The 17,638-nt window shown below is 43.9% G+C and overlaps 1 protein-coding gene across 2 annotated transcripts in view; it reads left to right on the forward strand.

Annotated features, from left to right (window-relative positions):
- The first annotated feature begins 79 nt into the window (after positions 1-79).
- Positions 80-17,638, forward strand: part of dnajc17 (DnaJ (Hsp40) homolog, subfamily C, member 17) — a 337,059-nt gene continuing 319,500 nt past the window's right edge. For both annotated transcript variants that reach the window (XR_013963140.1, XM_080750698.1), the window contains exons 1-2: positions 80-275; positions 13,114-13,183. Coding sequence is in view for 1 of the 2 variants with exons in the window: in XM_080750698.1 (XP_080606824.1) it covers positions 189-275; positions 13,114-13,183 (157 nt within the window). In the remaining variant the exon portion in view is untranslated. The remainder of the gene's footprint in view (positions 276-13,113; positions 13,184-17,638) is intronic.

Raw genomic sequence — 17,638 nt, forward strand, 5'->3', positions numbered from 1 at the left:
CTACATCTCCCAACATGCATTGCGCAATGAAGTCCAATAAACAATATCCGGTTCAAAGGACAAAAACGTCAAACTCATGCACCCTGCTACAACAACAACATAAGTGGAAATACCTAAACGTAAACACTGCGTCCTTATATTATTCCTATTTTTGTGTTCTGTTTATTCGGGGTCATTGAGGAGAAACAATGTCTGGAAAAACGAAAACAAAGGAGCTCCTCCAGATGGACTTGTATGGGCTGCTTGGTGTCGCAAGCACTGCTACACCGAAAGAGGTGGGTTAATATGAAAATGAAACGCTAACTTGCTTTTCCTCGTGGCTACAGTAGTATTAAAGTATTAGTATTATGCTTATGTCCGTTTTAGCAAGTATAACCTAGTCATAACCTGTGAGAGAGTGAGAGAGAGAGAGAGAGAGAGAGACAGACAGACAGAGAAAGAATGGCTACTGCATGCATGGTGTCTTGCTGTTGTATGGGTGTTCTGTTTAGGGTGCATGTTTTAGAAGATTCATTTAATATATTTGTTGTAATTTTAGGCATCTGTACGTATTAAGATAGCACGAGGAGTCTGCAATGAATGAACTCGGAATTAAAATGCCAGTGTGAATAGTGTCAAAGAACATTAGCGACTGACAACAGAGGCTATCATACATAAGGTTGGGTTGTGAGATCCACAAATGGCCACAAGGTGGCGCCATTGTACCACCGCTGCAGCTAGTCAAACCTCAAAATGTGAAACAGCTTATATTTCCAAAGGGATGTGTGATTTAGTTTAGATATATATTCATATGTATATATTCACTATAAACATGTGGATTTGATTCAGCTGGGCACCTCAACTTGTATCACAAGTTTGGTATAAAAGAGTGGGTGAAATTATTTTGTCCAACAAATATCAAATATACATCATGTGTAATCAAGACAGAGTTTCTCTGTTTCTTACACATAAAATATCAAATAGCAGTGCTTATCTGAAGGATACCAACTCTGCTAATGCATGACTTGTGAAACATGAACATGTATTTACAAACTGATACGGTGAAGATCTTGCCTAGTCAAGTATTGCATGCATGTATACGCCTTTTATCTAATTCAGAGTGGTTCTCAAAGTGGATTTTCAGGTTCCTTTATGGGGGTCTAAATTGACCCTTACAAGCCTGTAACTCTGACAGTGTACAAATGGAACCAAATGAACCCTAACGGGTCCATTTGGTTCCATTTGTACACTGTCAGAGTTAAGGGGATCGAGACCTTCAAATTTCAAAGTTTGAGAACCACCGATCTAATTGAAACAGAATGCGTCCCGGGACGACATGGATTCTGAATTTCCTCTGGGAAGATCTACCCCTCTCCTATCTAATTTTCCCACCCCAGAGCCATTTCGCCGAGCCCGATCCAGACATTTCCCAAAGACCACCGCATCTCCACCTCACAGTTTCCAGTTTCCTGAATCTGCAGGCCAGAAGGGAAATTAAAATCACTGCCAAAATGAGGGAAAAAGTTAATTTCTTAATTGGATTTCAAAGTCCCATCCGCCTCGGAGGAGCATGCTTGAGGAAGTTAGTGGTTGTGGCTTTGGCAGGAACGGAGTCTCCAAAATGTAGAAGGCTGGCTCTGGGAGGGCTGTTGATGGTCGAGGGAGATAGTGAAGCTTTCCTGTGTACAGTGCACAAGGTTTTGGGAGGACCCAAACGAATTAACCTAATTAGACCGGGAACACACTACTTTAACCATTATTTTATGCTCGAACTATATAAAAAAATATCAGATATACAAGCACACTGTACACCCTGTAGATCTGCTATCTTTGAAAAATCTTGAACATTTGTGCAAGTCTTTTAATATATTTATATTTTTTAAGGTTATTTTGGGGGCTTTTTTTTGCCTTTATTGACAGTACAGTAGGTAGACAGGAAAAACAGGGAGAGAGAAGGGGAGTGACATGCAGCAAAGGCCGTTGGGATCGGGACTCGAACCCACGACACGCTGCCAGGCATTAGAGCCAGCCAGCATGTGGTTTGCGCCTGGACCGCTTGGCCACCCTAAGTCTTTGAATATTTTGACCCGATTATTAGGGATGCCCCGATCAGGGTTTTTTTGCTCCCGATCCGATACCGATCAAATATTATTGCTTCCGATTCGATCCCGATCTTTCCCGATCCGATCTTTTGGCAAGGCATTAAGAAGAAAAAAAAAATTCTATTCATTCTATCACTTGGTTCTCAACCTTTTCAGGCCGTGACCCCCAAAATAATCATATTTTAACTGGGGACCCCCGACCCTGAAGAGTTGAGGAAGTATATTTTGTATAACACGGTTCTATTGTGAAAATAGCAGATCTACATGCTCACAACGCCTCGCAACGCGAGGAGTTGTGAGCATGTAGATCTGCTATTTTCACAATTTCTGGCTTTAATATTTGACAATTTGGCCAATGTTTAATTTGTCATTTTAGAGGTATTAAAAAGTCCTTAATTTTTCACTTTCGAAATGTGCAGATACCCTCTATACACTTAAACTTTATGTTGATTTGTTTACTGTTGAGAGAGAAAACAATGTTGCACATTAAGTTAATCATCTGGGGACCCCCCCAAAATAATTTGAGGACCCCCCTGGGGGTCCCGACCCACAGGTTGAGAACCACTGAGCTAGTTGACAGTGCAGAGAGACATAATTGCCTTCCTTTGATCCATTAGCAAGGGGCCAATTACTACTTATTGGCATCAGCTGCCAGCTGTACACAGAGTCTGACACAATCACCTTCCCTCTGCAGTGCTCTGTCTGTCTCATTTCTCCAAAAGCCCTTGAATATGATTGAAAATGATTAAGGATTACTGTGATTATGGTAAGCTTACATTTCATATCGCATTCACCTTACCTGTAACTTTCAGTACTCCCAGAAAATATTTTTTTGAAAATTTTTTTCCCCCGATCTCCGATCTTATAAAAACGGCCATATCGGCGGCCGATCCGATCACGTGATCGGGATCGGGCAACACTACCGATTATATAAATGTCTTCTAAATCCTTCCTCTAAATCAGTTGTTCTCAAACCTTTTCATGTCAAGGTCAGGAGGACCCCCAAACTGACATGTATTTGGCCACGGACCCCCATCTCAAAATATGTTGTTCCAGGCAGGGACCCCCTCAGAAGCAAATATCTGAGTTACAAATGTTGACTTTAAAATAGATATATTCAAAGATTTGCAGACATTTTCATGATTTTTCTAAAATAGCAGATCTACAAGCTAGCATATCTGCTATTTTTCAATAGCTAAAGCAGGGGTCTTCAACAGGGGGTCCGGGACCCCTAGGGGGTCCTTAGAGTTATTACAGGGGTCCTCCAAATCTTTGTGTGATAAGAACTTTTTTTTCCCTACACTACCACTTGAACCCTAGTATCCCTATTATGTGTGGAACATTAGCCAAGAATAATGTGTGGAACATAATCCAAGAATAACCAATCTACAAGAATAGCCGATCTACAAGCTCACAACGGCGTTGTGAGCTTGTAGATCTGCTATTCTTGGCAAAGAGGTTTGGTGTAGAGGGAAACAAGAGCAGTCAGACTAAGTAACTATTGGTGGTTCAAGTGATCAAATGTCTAAAAATACACATTAAACCAACAACCTACACTGATGACAGTGCTGTCAAACAAGTCTACTCTGTCTAAGAAATCTATGGACATTTTTAATCTCCAACACAATTTTATACAATATGTAGCGGGGGTCCCATTCTGCTTTATCACTCTCTCAGCTAAGGGGTCCTTGACCTGAAAACGTTGAAGACCCCTGAGCTAAAGTATAAAACAATCCCCGGTCTTCATGGGTTAACTGTAGGAAGACAGATGTCATCGCATCGGCTACTTAGTCCCAGTTGTTGGGCCCGATGCTCCACCACCAGTGTTGTTTATCACTGAAGGAGGAAGGGGCTCTTCCCAAAGTATGTTTATGTGGGCTTAGCCGCAGCTTGTAAAGCATTACCCTGACGTAGGAAGTTAGTCTCCCGCTACTCGTCCCTGGTTCCAGTTAGCATCTCTCAGTGTTATCGCTGCTATTGACATTCCTCTTAAAGGAGTAGTTCACCCCCAAACTGTCCTTTTTTCTATTGATTACTCACGCCACGGAGACTTGAGTTCAATAATATTTTTTTTGTATTTGTCGCATTCCTAAGACAACACAGACATTACAATAAATGTATCCACATTGATTCCGGATGTTTGGGTCCCATTCCGCAATCAATGGGGCAAAATTTACTATAATCCATTTTTTGTCTAAGAAATGCGACAAATACAAAAAAATATTATTTAACTCAAGACTCCATGGCGTGAATAATCAATAGAAAAAAGGTCCTTTTTGGGGTGAACTTTGGCTGGCCGAGGAATGGCCGGGTAAGCCAGCAGGTCAGGAGAACCCAATCCATAGTGTAAAATGAACACGGACGGGATGGTGTTTTCCTCTGGTGTTTCAGTCAGAGTGTATCAAAGGGTGCGTTCGAAAATGCGCACCGGGTGTGTGCTCAGTGTAGTGAGTGCCTAAACCTAACCCTAATCCTAACCCTAACCTCGGTAAAACTAAGCCTAACCCTAACCCTAACCCAAACCTTAACCTCAGTAAAACTATGCCTAAACCTAACCATAACCCCTAACCCTAACCACAAACAGGGCGCATTTACGAACGCACCCTTTGATACACTCGGACTGACTCACCAGCAGAAAACACTCTCCCGAACACGGACAGCTGGGAGTTTGCTCTGTCCTTTGTTTTTCTTTTAAAGACTTGACGTTGTAGCTGATTTAAAGGCCAGGAAGTTGTTTGCATTGCTACGCTCATGCATATCAGCAGGTAATAATAGCTCCAAAGTAGGTGTTTTACCTACCACGGGTTGCATGTCGAACATAATGCCAACAACCAAGACCACACAACATTTCTTGTGGTTTGTTCGACTTCTTTAAAATGGAAACGAGGCACAGACAGAAGCGTACCTGCTGTGACATTGTAATGCTTTATGTGGATGATGTGGTAACCTGCCTGCATGCGGCTTATTATGGGTTACGTGCAGACGGTTTGGTTTCCAAAGCAGTGGGTGTGGATTTGTCAGCCATTCTGGCTGCTGTTCTAGTAATAGCAATTACAGTACCTTGGACTACCTTTAATCAGTGGTTCTCAACCTGTGGGTCGGGACCCCCAGGGGAGTCCCCAATTAATTTTTTGGGCGTCCCCAGATGATTAACTTAATGTGCAACATTGTTTTCTCTCTCAACAGTAAACAAACCAACACAACGTTGTAGTGTATAGAGGGTATCGGCACATTTCTAAAGTGACAATTTAAGGACTTTTTAATACCTCTAAAATGACAAATTAAACATTGGCCAAATTGTCAAATATTAGAGGCAGAAATTGGCGTTGTGAGCATGTAGATCGGCTATTTTCACAATAGAACCGTGTTATACAAAATTAAATGCCTCGTCTCTTAGTGCTTGTCAGGTTTTGGGGGTCCCCAGTTCAAATATGATTACTTTGGGGGTCGCGGCCTGAAAAGGTTGTGGACCACTGCTGTAAATGGCCGAGTACAGAACAATAACTACGCAGGAAGGCTCCATGGCAGAGCAGGCAGCTGATCAGCTACACTGGCCAGGGGCCCCTGCCTGCTCAGGCTGCTGTACAGAGGGCCCCTGCCCGCTCTCCACTGTGGCTGCTTTACAGGGCCTTTACAGGGGTCAGCTGCAATGGGCACCAAATACACTTGTGTGATAAAGACAAGATTTGGGCATAAAGTAGAGCAGGGTTCCCCAATAGGCGGCCCGCGGGCCATTTGCGGCCCGCGGGGGGCTACTGTCTGGCCCCCACCAACCCCAGGCCAGTAATAATGGTGGTATAAGAGCAGCAACAACACTAGTATACCAGTAAGACTCCCTAATCGGGAGATAAGCGACCGTTGGTCGCTTATCTCCACAAATAGGCCAAAAGTTTGTTTTACCAATTATCAAGACATACGGGCAGTTGACAGTTTGCCATGGTTACTCATTGAAGTTGAATCTCCATATATGGAGATAACCTACGCATCACACTAAGTCTGACCTCACCAGCCCATATTTGGGCATGAGCAACTTATGTCTCCATATATGGAGATATGATGACATCACACAGTCCTCAGCCGATGATGTGGCGTGATATCATACAATACACAAACGAGCCCTACAGTATAAAGGGGCAATTCTTGCCAGGAAAGAAGCATTTCTTTGACTCAGACCTTATCGCCAGGGTTGGCTTATAGTAGCTGTCGGTAGGACCATATATGGATTCTGTTAGTGTGGATCTCCTAACAGGGCATCATCTGGGATACAATCCCTTTTATGCCCATATATGGAGATCCCTAACAGAATCCCTTTCATGCCCATATATGGAGATCCCTAACAGAATCCCCTTTATGCCCATATATGGAGATCCCTAACAGCATCCCTTTTATGCCCATATATGGAGATCACTAACAGCTAACTGAATCCCTTTTATGCCCATATATGGAGATCCCTAACAGAATCCCTTTTATGCCCATATATGGAGATCCCTAACAGAATCCCTTTTATGCCCATATATGGAGATCCCTAACAGAATCCCTTATATGCCCATATATGGAGATCCCTAACAGAATCCCTTTTATGCCCATATATGGAGATCCCTAACAGAATCCCTTTTATGCCCATATATGGAGATCCCTAACAGAATCCCTTGTATGCCCATATATGGAGATCCCTAACAGAATCCCTTTTATGCCCATATATGGAGATCCCTAACAGAATCCCTTATATGCCCATGGAGATCCCTAACAGAATCCCTTTTATGCCCATATATGGAGATCCCTAACAGAATCCCTTTTATGCCCATATATGGAGATCCCTAACAGAATCCCTTGTATGCCCATATATGGAGATCCCTAACAGAATCCCTTTTATGCCCATATATTATGGAGAAATCCCTGCTCTGAGTATCTGACATCAGTGTGATGTCACCTGTTTATGCCCATATATGGAGATCCCTGCTCTGCGTATCTGGTTGCTATGGTAAACAGTTGGTTGCTAGGGTAAAAAAACATGGTTGCTATGGTAAACAGTTGGTTGCTAGGGTAAACAGTTGGTTGCTAGGGTAAAACCATGGTTGCTAAGGTGGTTGCTAACGTACACTAACAAACCAGCAACAGACTGTTGCCACAGCAACGTACACAAAGGTTTGTGTACACATGTGGTGTGATGTCATACTGATGCGGAGATATGAGCAGGGCAAAGGTGTGACGTGTGACGTGTGACCGACGGACGGACGGACGGACGGACGGCCGGTGGAGGTTTTCATAGTAAACTGCTCCCTGACGGTCGCAATCATCGTTGTCGTGTGGAAATCTCGTATCTCCAAATTTGTACGTTCTTTCGCAAATCATACAAGGCCGTCGCACAAAAGTAATGAAAACAGCAGATCTACAAGCACACAACGCCTCGCACCGCGAGGCGTTGTGTGCTTGTAGATGGGCTGTTTTCACTAGTTTAAATCATTTTTAAAATGATAAATGCAAAACGAACTGTTTTGGACATACAAGATTTTCACCTGACAACGACGATATCTGAACTGTCGCTGGAGTAGCGGGAACGCCACCGTCGCCCCCTGCAATGTTGTGGCCCTCGGCTTGGTACCCTATAGACATAATTCGGCCCTTGGGGAAAACTAATTGGGGAACCCTGAAGTAGAGACTCGGGGTGAGCTACTGCGATGGCACAGAGCCTGTTCTCCACCAGGCACCAATCATTAGGCTACTGTTTGCATGCTGGTAGAAAGTTGGAACTTCCTTTAACACTTGTTGACTCAGTTCCTCTTTCCTCAAACCGAGTTAGGGAAAGAGCTTTAACAGACACAGAAAGGGGACACATTGCCGGAGTTAAGCCGCATATTATAGGCCATTGGAATGAGAAGAAATGAAATGGGAGCAATGGAACAATTAGAAGTAAACAGGCCTCATAGATGGATTGTGCTGTGTACCGAGAGAAGGGCTGCAGATTGTAGCCAAGCACTACCTACGACCGTCCGTCTTAACGCTGCAGCATATTCCAAATATAGGTCATTAAGAACAAAATTACATCATTAAGAACTTCGACAATGCCTTTCAGAACTTTGTTTGTTCTTGCACATTGTAGTTCTTGCACTTCCAAGATTTTCCAACTTGCCAAGCAAAGTTCTGACCAAACATTGTGTGTGATTGGTGGTCAGATAATCGGTGTGCTCGTCATTTATTTAGTTTGTTTTTTCGCAATCTGTCAGCAACATCCCATGTACTGTTTTGATGAGCTACTACAAATAATTCATTGTTGCTTTTGTTTTGGCATCATGTGGAGTATGTTGCAGCCTTTACTCTTCTTGCTCTGTCTCTCTCTCCTAAATGATTCAGGATCGACTTTAAAACTTTGTGAAGCGTTGCTCAAAGATAATTGCTTACGGTCAGTGATCCTCAATTGTTTGGCCTGTTGGGAGATGCCACTTGACCTGAGACCCTCACCTCCCTTATAAGCTCTTCCCAACTTAGGTGAAACCGCTCTGCCTTCCAGTTTGAAAAGGTCACTGGCCTGCTCCTCCTCTGCATCGGGTTTGCGTGTGTTGCGTGGGAGCAATCATGCATTATCGACATAATAAGAGGAGAGCGCATGCCATTTAACAGGAGAGATGCGAGACTTGAGGAGGCTAGATTAGGTGTTTGGGGGGTGGAGTTGGGGTGATGAGGAGAGGGGGGTTGAATGGCAGTAAAGGGCGATGTGTGCACCTTAGAAAGCACAGTATAGTAATTAGTAATTAACCTGAAATATGATTAGGCCTGTCACAATAATTACTTAATCGTCTAATCACAATTATTTGATGTAATCCCTATGCTTTTGCATAATAATCGTCCTAATCATTTCCATGTTGAGAAATGTTTCAAACACTTTCAAAAAGTAGTGGAAATAGCAGATCTACAAGCTATCGCATGTAGATTGACTATTTCTACTATAAATGTAAAAGAATCAAGTTATTAAATATGCCAGTCATTCCTTTGTATATTTAGGTTATTTGTGATATCTGCCCTGTGCAACCTCAAAGCCAAACATAAATGTATATTTTATTCATACGCTCCCGTGTTCAGCAACAAAAACACAATTCAATCGTTAGTCACAATTATTTGTGTGACAATTAATCGCCACGTAAAATGTCATAATCATGACAGCCCTAAATATGATGCACCTTAAAGGGGTACTGTCACCTAAAGGGGTTGAGGGGCAGATTACACTGTGACATGAGCTTCTCTGAAAACGGTCTGAAACAGTCTGAAGCTCATGTCACAGTGTAATCTGCCCCTCGCCCCCCAACAACAGCTGACCAGTACAGTAAGTAGTCATACAGTCAGGCTATACAGACAATTAATTTGATTGGCTTATAATTGCGCATCCCCACATTGACATCATAAAAATATTAACTTGTTTTTTAAGATGATTCTTAAAGTAACAAACCCTTTAGGTGACAAGTCTGGCTACTACAAGTCTGGCTACTGTTAACTTTATCTTCTCCAACAATAACTACAAGTCCAGCACCTGGGAGATGTCACTGAGAGTCTAGTTGAGTGACACCGTCCGTCACAGCCACGGTCCGGCAGAACACAGTCGTTGACAGGCTGTCAGGCCAACCCCGGCCGGCCAGGGATTCGCTCCCAACGTCTGTCGAGTCATGACTGATGTGGAGACATGTTTATCATGTCAGCTGTGCTTTCTGGCTGAGGGAGACCACCAGGGGACGAGGAGAGCAGAGCGTGTGTGAATTAAGGACACTGTTGGACTTTAGTTTTTCTGTTTCGCCTCCTTCGTTTTTCTCGTCGCCTGACCATCGAAACATGCGGAATGGCTTTGTTATAGAATAGGGAGCTCTCCGCACCTTGTCACCAACTGCCCACTTGTTCTAACCATCTTGGCCTCACACACCTATACCTACCTGCCTACCTGGGACGATAAGCGATATTATCGTTTATCGTGATAAAAAACACTCATGATAATCGTATTGTGGAGCTTTAAATTATCGCGATATCGTCCTCCGTCATGCACTGGGATCAATTCACCTTTTATTTGCCGAGCTGCATATCCGGTACCACTTAAACCCTCTATAAATGGTAAAAGCTTATAATATACTTACTTGATAGAGTCTTTTTTCACTCTCTATCAAATGTCTTTGCCAAAAATAGCCGTTCTACAAGCTCATATATGAGCTTGTAGATCTGCAATTTTTTGGCAAATGTTCCGCCCAGGTTAATGGATTTGGTTATCCCATCCCTACCTACCTACCTACTTACCTACCTACCTACCTACCTACCTGTTTCATGAAATTCTACCTTTTGCTTCCTTGCTTACCATTCCCTTGCCTTCTTGTCAAAACCCACAGGGGAGTAAATAACGAAAGACGGGGAGTTCATGGTACAGCAAAAGAGAGAGGGGGGCCTGGTCCTGTCCAGTACAATACCAGCAAGTATTTCTGCTTGGCGTAGGTTTACAGCCCCGCGTGTCGGTATACAGACAGAGTTGTAGGAAGACCCTGTGTGCCAAGCAAAAAGGATACTGATTGAAGCGCCTAATGAGTGTTTAGCTTCCCAGCAGTGAAGAGATTCACATTCTAGAACAGAGGTCTTTAACAGGGGGTCCGGGACCCCTAGGGGGTCCTCAGAGTTACTACAGGGGGGCTGCCAAATCCTTGTGTGATAGGATGATTCTTTTAAATTAGCAACTTGAACCCTCACATCTCTTAGCCAAAAATAGCAGATCTACAAGCTCACAACGCCTTGTGCTGCGAGGTGTTGAGAGCTTGTAGATCGGCTATTTTCGGCAAATAGGTTTGGTGTAGAGGTAAAAAAGAGCAGTCCAAGTACATAGTGAAAGGTCAAGTTTACAAAATATCGACGATTTAAGAGGTTAAATGTCTGAAAATACACATTAACATCCTGCATCACACATTTATACATTATGTAGAGTGGGTCCCTGCTTCATCTCTCTCTCAGCTAAGGGGTCCTTGGCCTGAAAATGTTGAAGACCCCTATTCTAGGACTACAGAGAGGTGCACGTCGAGGAGGACAACTCTTCCACCAAAGTTGAAGGAAGGAGTTATGGCGTTCTAGGGAGTGACGTCTGAGGCCTCCGTGGCTCCGTCTCCCCCGGAGCACCGCTTCGCTCTCTCCGATAATCACGCCGAGGCCTCCCTCTACGACTTCAGGCATGAGGCGCGTAGCGTGCCTGAACTTTACTATCACGGAGACTCACTGGGGTCGCTGTTAAAAAGCCTCAGACACTGATGGATTACCCCGTTCTCCTCAGTTCACTTATACTGCCATGTTTTTTCCCCCCAGTCAGTCAGCTCTGTTTGCTTTGGCCGGCATTCCTGCAGATACAATAGTGCAAAACAACACACAGGGAAACGTTGCATATATGCCAGAGGACACGCCGTCCAATGCAAACGTTTCCCAGACATGAGGAAAGGAGCTCCCGATTTCTTTCTCTCTCTGGGTCTCAGCTAGAGGGACAGGAGATTGATTTGCACTGTGGGTGGAGAGGTGAAACCATGCATGTGGCTGATTAAGACTGGTGTGTGTGTGTGTTTGCGCATGAATGAATGAATGCTTGCGTGCGTGAGTGCAGGCACGTGCACACATAGACATCAAAGGGGGCTTGAGCCCCGTGCCCTTTAATCGCCTGTAAAAAGTTCCCTCTCCAGACCATGAATCCAGTTTTTACTATGATGAAAGAAATGCAAATGCCCCTCTTTTTTCCATGCCTCACCTGAAGCCAGCGTTCAAGATAATTGCCTTGTCCAAACTCTCCTGAACTTGAGCATCTTATGTTGAAAGGATTGCCCTCTCTGTGTAGAAATCCATGCCGTTAAGTCACATCTCCAGAATTGACTTGATCATCCTTAGTTCAGTGTGGTATCACGCACTGAAAATAGCCGACCTCCAAGCTCACAATGCGTCGCAGCGCGACGCATTGTGAGCTTGGAGGTCTGCTATTTTCGATATTTCCTCCTAAAGGCCCTTTTTAGAAATTTCAGCCCCTGCCTCTCTAACATTCTCTGCACGGTCCCTGCGTGAGTGTGTGTGTGTGTGTGTGCGTGTGCGTGCGTGCGCGTGCGTGTATGTGTCATTCGTGGCCCCAGCATTAACGTGAAGAGCCCCAGTCTCCCTAGGGACCTTGAGTTGCACCCCCCAACCACCCCTCTGTCTCATTCATTCGCGGGGAGTAAAGATGTAATGAAAACCACCTTGTCATTAACTGGTCCCAAGAAAGACTGAAGAATTGTTAACATTCCATGCAGCAGTGACCCAGAGTTAAAAAAATCTTAAAAAAAAAAAGAAAATCTCCTGACAGAAACCTCACATGACATTAGAACGCTCAAAAGTATTGTTGCTTTTCTTTAGTTTGGCTCCAAGCCTAAGATATTAACGGCTGCCTTCCCAATTTTGTGATGGACAATAGTGTACTGTTTGTCTTATGTTATTACCTTTTTTTTTTTTTTTTCTTTTTTTACATTTCTTTTATTTAAAAAAACCCTGCTATAATACTCGACTGCCAACTCCAGGCCAGATTTATCTTGCAAATTGCCGATGGCTCTGGTGGATTTCATGGAATTCTTGTGAGGGTAATTCATAGTGCCTTTATGCGCTACGGTGGTTAGCTGCCATTAACGTTGTGACAGGAGGACGCAAAGCAGAGGATGGGGCCTAGAAGGTGTCGATTTGGTCCAAATGATATAGTCGCTGGCCCTCTGTTCAAGGCAGACTGACCGCATTTCTAGCCGTAGCGAGTTCATATCAAAAGTTTACCATTTAGTTTTTTTTTTTCACCATCGTTTCTATGGGACCATCAATTTTACACACGCTTCAAACTTCGGCGCCAAGGATTGCATGATAAAGAGTAATTGGTACTGAAAGTAAGAATTTATACTTTTGCGTCGCCAAGAATCGTGCCTCAGCAGCCAAAGCCGGCTTTTTTTTTAATGTATTGTTTTGTGAAGGCAGCGTTTTCCCTCTGAACTTAAATGAACGTATGTACCCTCTTTTTGTCTCGCAGATCAAGAAAGCATATCGAAAGAAGGCCTTGACATGCCATCCAGACAAGAACCCAGACAACCCCAAAGCAGGTGAGTCCGTAATTAGTGTTGCCCGATCCCGATCACGTGATCGGATCGGCCGCCGATATGGCCGTTTTTATAAGATCGGAGATCGGGAAAAAAATATAGAGTTTTTTTTTTTTTTTTTTTTTTTTTTTTTTTCACTTTTTTTTTTCTGGGAGTACTGAAAGTTACAGGTAAGGTGAATGCGATATGAAATGTAAGCTTACCATAATCACAGTAATCCTTAATCATTTTCAATCATATTCAAGGGCTTTTGGAGAAATGAGACAGACAGCACTGCAGAGGGAAGGTGATTGTGTCAGACTCTGTGTCCAGCTGGCAGCTGATGCCAATAAGTAGTAATTGGCCCCTTGTTAATGGATCAAAGGAAGGCAATTATGTCTCTCTGCACTGTCAACTAGCTGCTACAGATGCATACTTTTCAAGCAGACTGGTTAATTGGTTCTTAACTTATTTTGTTTCAACTTTAAAAATGGCCAATGTTTTACCAGTTTTTATATAGTTTGTTGATTATTTTTGATGTTGTAATGGTCTATTTTATTACATTTTTTGAGATATTAAACAGGTTTTAAAAGTCCTTAAATCGTGACTTCACTGCCAAATTTCAAAGGCCACACCAAAGGTCCGCTGCACAATGATTGAGAAACACTGCACTAGTAGGCCTATATCACTATACACTACTCATAAGCTTTGTTTTTAATTTGTTGATTCAGTGCTGCACTAAGTGATAGAATGAATAGAATTTTTTTTTCTTAATGCCTTGCCAAAAGATCGGATCGGGAAAGATCGGGATCGAATCGGAAGCAATAATATTTGATCGGTATCGGATCGGGAGCAAAAAAACCCTGATCGGGGCATCCCTATCCGTAATAGAAAAAAATCAAAGACTCTTATTCCCTTAATTCAAAGAAATAAGACATGATAGAAATCAGAGTGTATATTGGAGAATTTACTATGTTTTTGCCAGACCCAGGGGGTCGGCCTACAAAAGGCTTTGTCGGTCTGTCGGTCTGTCGGTCTGTCGGTCGGTCGGTCCCTCTTTTCCTCAGTGTGCCTGTGTTTGCCTCTGACTGCTCATCTGCCCCTCCCTTCCCTTGCTCGGCTGATTGCCTTGAGTGCCGTCACCTGTACAGGACCAGCTGAGTTGAGTTGGCTGACGAGCTGCTGACACTATAAATTCCTCAGCCCATCTACAAGCTCAGAAACATTTCCAGCTGCTCAGCCTATACAATCCTGTGTGTTCATGTGTTAGTTCAGTGCCATACTAGTGAAAACAGCCGATCTACAAGCTCTTGCTATTAAGTGTTGAAAATGTTCCGCCCCAACTCTGTCAGAGTTCCCCTTAAATTTGTTAACAATACAGGCTCTCCTGATGAGCGCAACCTTTGTTTCGTCAATAGCCCTGTGCAGGCTCTAATGGCTTTCACATCCACTAAGGAATACTTCCTTAAGTTGCATGATTCAGATCTGGTAAACAAGCCTGTCACTAATAAATTTAAAAGAGTCCTTCAGACTACAGGGGGGGGGACTGTGTCTCTGGCAGTGCTGAGGAAGGTGGTGGGTCAGTGTGTAGGGAGAAAGTATGCAGGAGCACTGTCTGACTGTCACTGTCCTGTTTTAGTCCTCTGTCTGTCTGACTGTCACTGTCCTGTCTCTGTCCTCTGTCTGTCTATCACCCCCCCCCCCCCTTCCCCATGGATCAACACCTTATCGTGGTGGGGAGGTTTGCGTGCCTTAAGGATCCCACGAGCTATACCAGCTGGAGTCTTGCACTCCTGCCAGCGTCACGCTTGCCGGACAGGTCAAAGGAGAGAGGCCAGACTAAGATTGATCCACCCCCCCCCCCCTTCCTTGCATTCTGATTTTCATTGCGGGTCTGGCAGAACCAGGTGACCTGGTCTAGTTTGAGAGAGACAGACAAAAGTTGAAACAGTACAGAAAACACAACCAATCCGTTGCACGGTTGGAGCACTCTCTGAGATGGTGGTCCGACATTAGTATATAAAATAATACAGTACCGTACATGACAGTTAGGCGTGGGACTCTTTGATTGGTTCTCAGATCATAACAACAAGACAGAGACATGTCTCGGTATATTTCCACTAGCCAGTGGCTAGTGGAGTATAACCCAAACATTGGCCTTCTGGGTGAAGGTGGCATGGCATAATATACACTGTATATTTATTGAATTCAAACGATATGATGTTAACTACAACCAAAAGTATCTATCAGTCAGCAAATAGAGTAAATGTATTTCAATAAAAATAATAATGTCTGCTCACCAAACTGTGCTACATATTGACCTCCCCATGACCACATGGAGTCTTCATTCATACAGTACTTGGGGTGGTCGTGATGGAGTTTCCGACCCTGCCATTATGGTGATTAAGATGATGGATATATATAAGGTAAATAACAAAAACGAAGTCCCGGTTAGAGTATAACCTTCAGAAAGGACAGCATTATCAGACACAGGGTTGGGACCCGAAACCAGAGAACTGTAGGAAACAGATTCAACCTCAAGGAACCGGAAATCAGTTCCATCACATTTCGGTGTTGTCAGGTGGAAATCATTTTAAAAATGATTTAAAGCTAGTGAAATTGGCCGATCTACAATGCGAGGCGTTGTGTGCTTGTAGATCTGCTCTTTTCATAATTGCCTGCTATACAAGTACAATACCAGTTATTGGTAATCAGACAACAGGCCACATTTGATCTAAACAAGTGGCTGTTTTCTGAACAACCACCACTATCGCTATCAGCGTCTCTCATCTCTCTGTGAAAAACCTCCTTGGCTTATTCCTGAATGCATCTGATGGCCCGTTGCCAACCAACATGTCAGCAATTAGACCAGGGAAATTTCAATATAGTTTTTGCATTTCTTTTTTTTGTCACGGTTTAAGACGCACCTTGGGACAAAAGGCTGTTGGTGTTTTCAAGTGAGGTTTGTGCGGTTGCTGGACGGTTCAGATAATTCCTGATTATGTCAGGCAAAAAAAAAAAAGGTTGCTGGTGGAATGAGTAGTGGGTAATGGTTGGGGGGGGGGGGTGAGTGGGGAGTGAGGGGGAATAATAGAAAAGCAGGGGGTCGGTTTCCCAGAAATGGAAAAGTCGTGGTTTGGAGGGCCTCGCTCTAACTTGCACATGGACGGATTTAGACCCTCTTGCACGAGAGCGAGGCGAGCATTTGGGATCCATGCCCCCCCCCCACCCCCCGTGCAAGCACATAAGAGGTAAGGTGGGGGTCATGACTCAATCTTCACACACGCACGCACGCACACACGCACGCACGCATGCACGCACGCACGCACGCATGCGCACACACACACACACACACACACCCCTCCACATCAACCCAACCCAACGCTACCCCCCCCCCCATGCAGGGGCGTCACAAGGGGGGGAAAAGTGGGACTGAGTTGCTAGGGCCCAAGGTGGAGGGGCGTTCATTATTTTATACTTTAGCTATTGAAAAATAGCAGATATACAAACTCACCACGCTGCGAGCTTGTAGATCTTCTGTTTTTTAAAAGTCGTGGAAATATGTGCAAATCTTTGAATATACAGTATGTATTTTTAAGCGAACATTTGTAACTCAAATTTTGCTTCTGGGGGGTCCCTGGAACTAAATATTTTGAGATGGGGGTCCGTGGCCAAATACAAATACAATAATTGTGGGTGTCCTTCACAAGAAAAGGTTTGAGCACCACTGACATAGAAACATAGAATCCATAGAATCCTTGGAAGGATTTGAAATATTCAAAAGCGTTGCACACATTTTTCAAGATTTTTTCAAAAATAGCAGATCTACAAGCTCGCAGCGCATATATCTGCTATTTTTCAATAGTTAACTGTTCTGCCGCCGTTGACGGTGAGGACTGTCATTGAAAGGGTTAATACCATGGCGCCGTTGACGGTGAGGACTGTGAATCTTACTGTATATACAGTAAAGATATTATTACTTACTTAATGTCGCTCCGGTCCCGCTCGCATCGGTAATGTCGGCGATCTGTTTACAACGCACGTTGGGCGTGCACGCGAAGTGAAGCTCCTCAATGTTAAGTCAATGGAGAGGCCCATAAAGAAACTTCATTTAAACAAAATAGCCATTTTGAGACATTTTGCAGCAGATCTAAATGTAAACAAGGCACAAGGCAGGGCGCAGCCATCTTCATCTTCTTGTCCCACATTGTCATGTGACTAGATGACGTAATCGTTGCCGTCAAGTGATAATCCAAAAAAACAAAAACAACCCCCTTCCAGCCCTTCAAAATAATAGCGGAGGCCTATGGAGGAAACCACGTGGCACCGAGGCACCAAGCAACCTTCAGATTAAGAGGCACTAATTGTGTTAAAGCACAAAATAATGCGCCCACACCTATGAAGAACATTCTTTGGGGGCCCCGCAGTGAATCCTTGTACCCAGGCCCCAGAATTCAGTGCGACACCCCTGCCTCCCCC

This window comes from Nannobrachium achirus (assembly GCF_963921795.1).
Source record: "Nannobrachium achirus genome assembly, chromosome: 20".
Taxonomy (NCBI): domain Eukaryota; kingdom Metazoa; phylum Chordata; class Actinopteri; order Myctophiformes; family Myctophidae; genus Nannobrachium; species Nannobrachium achirus.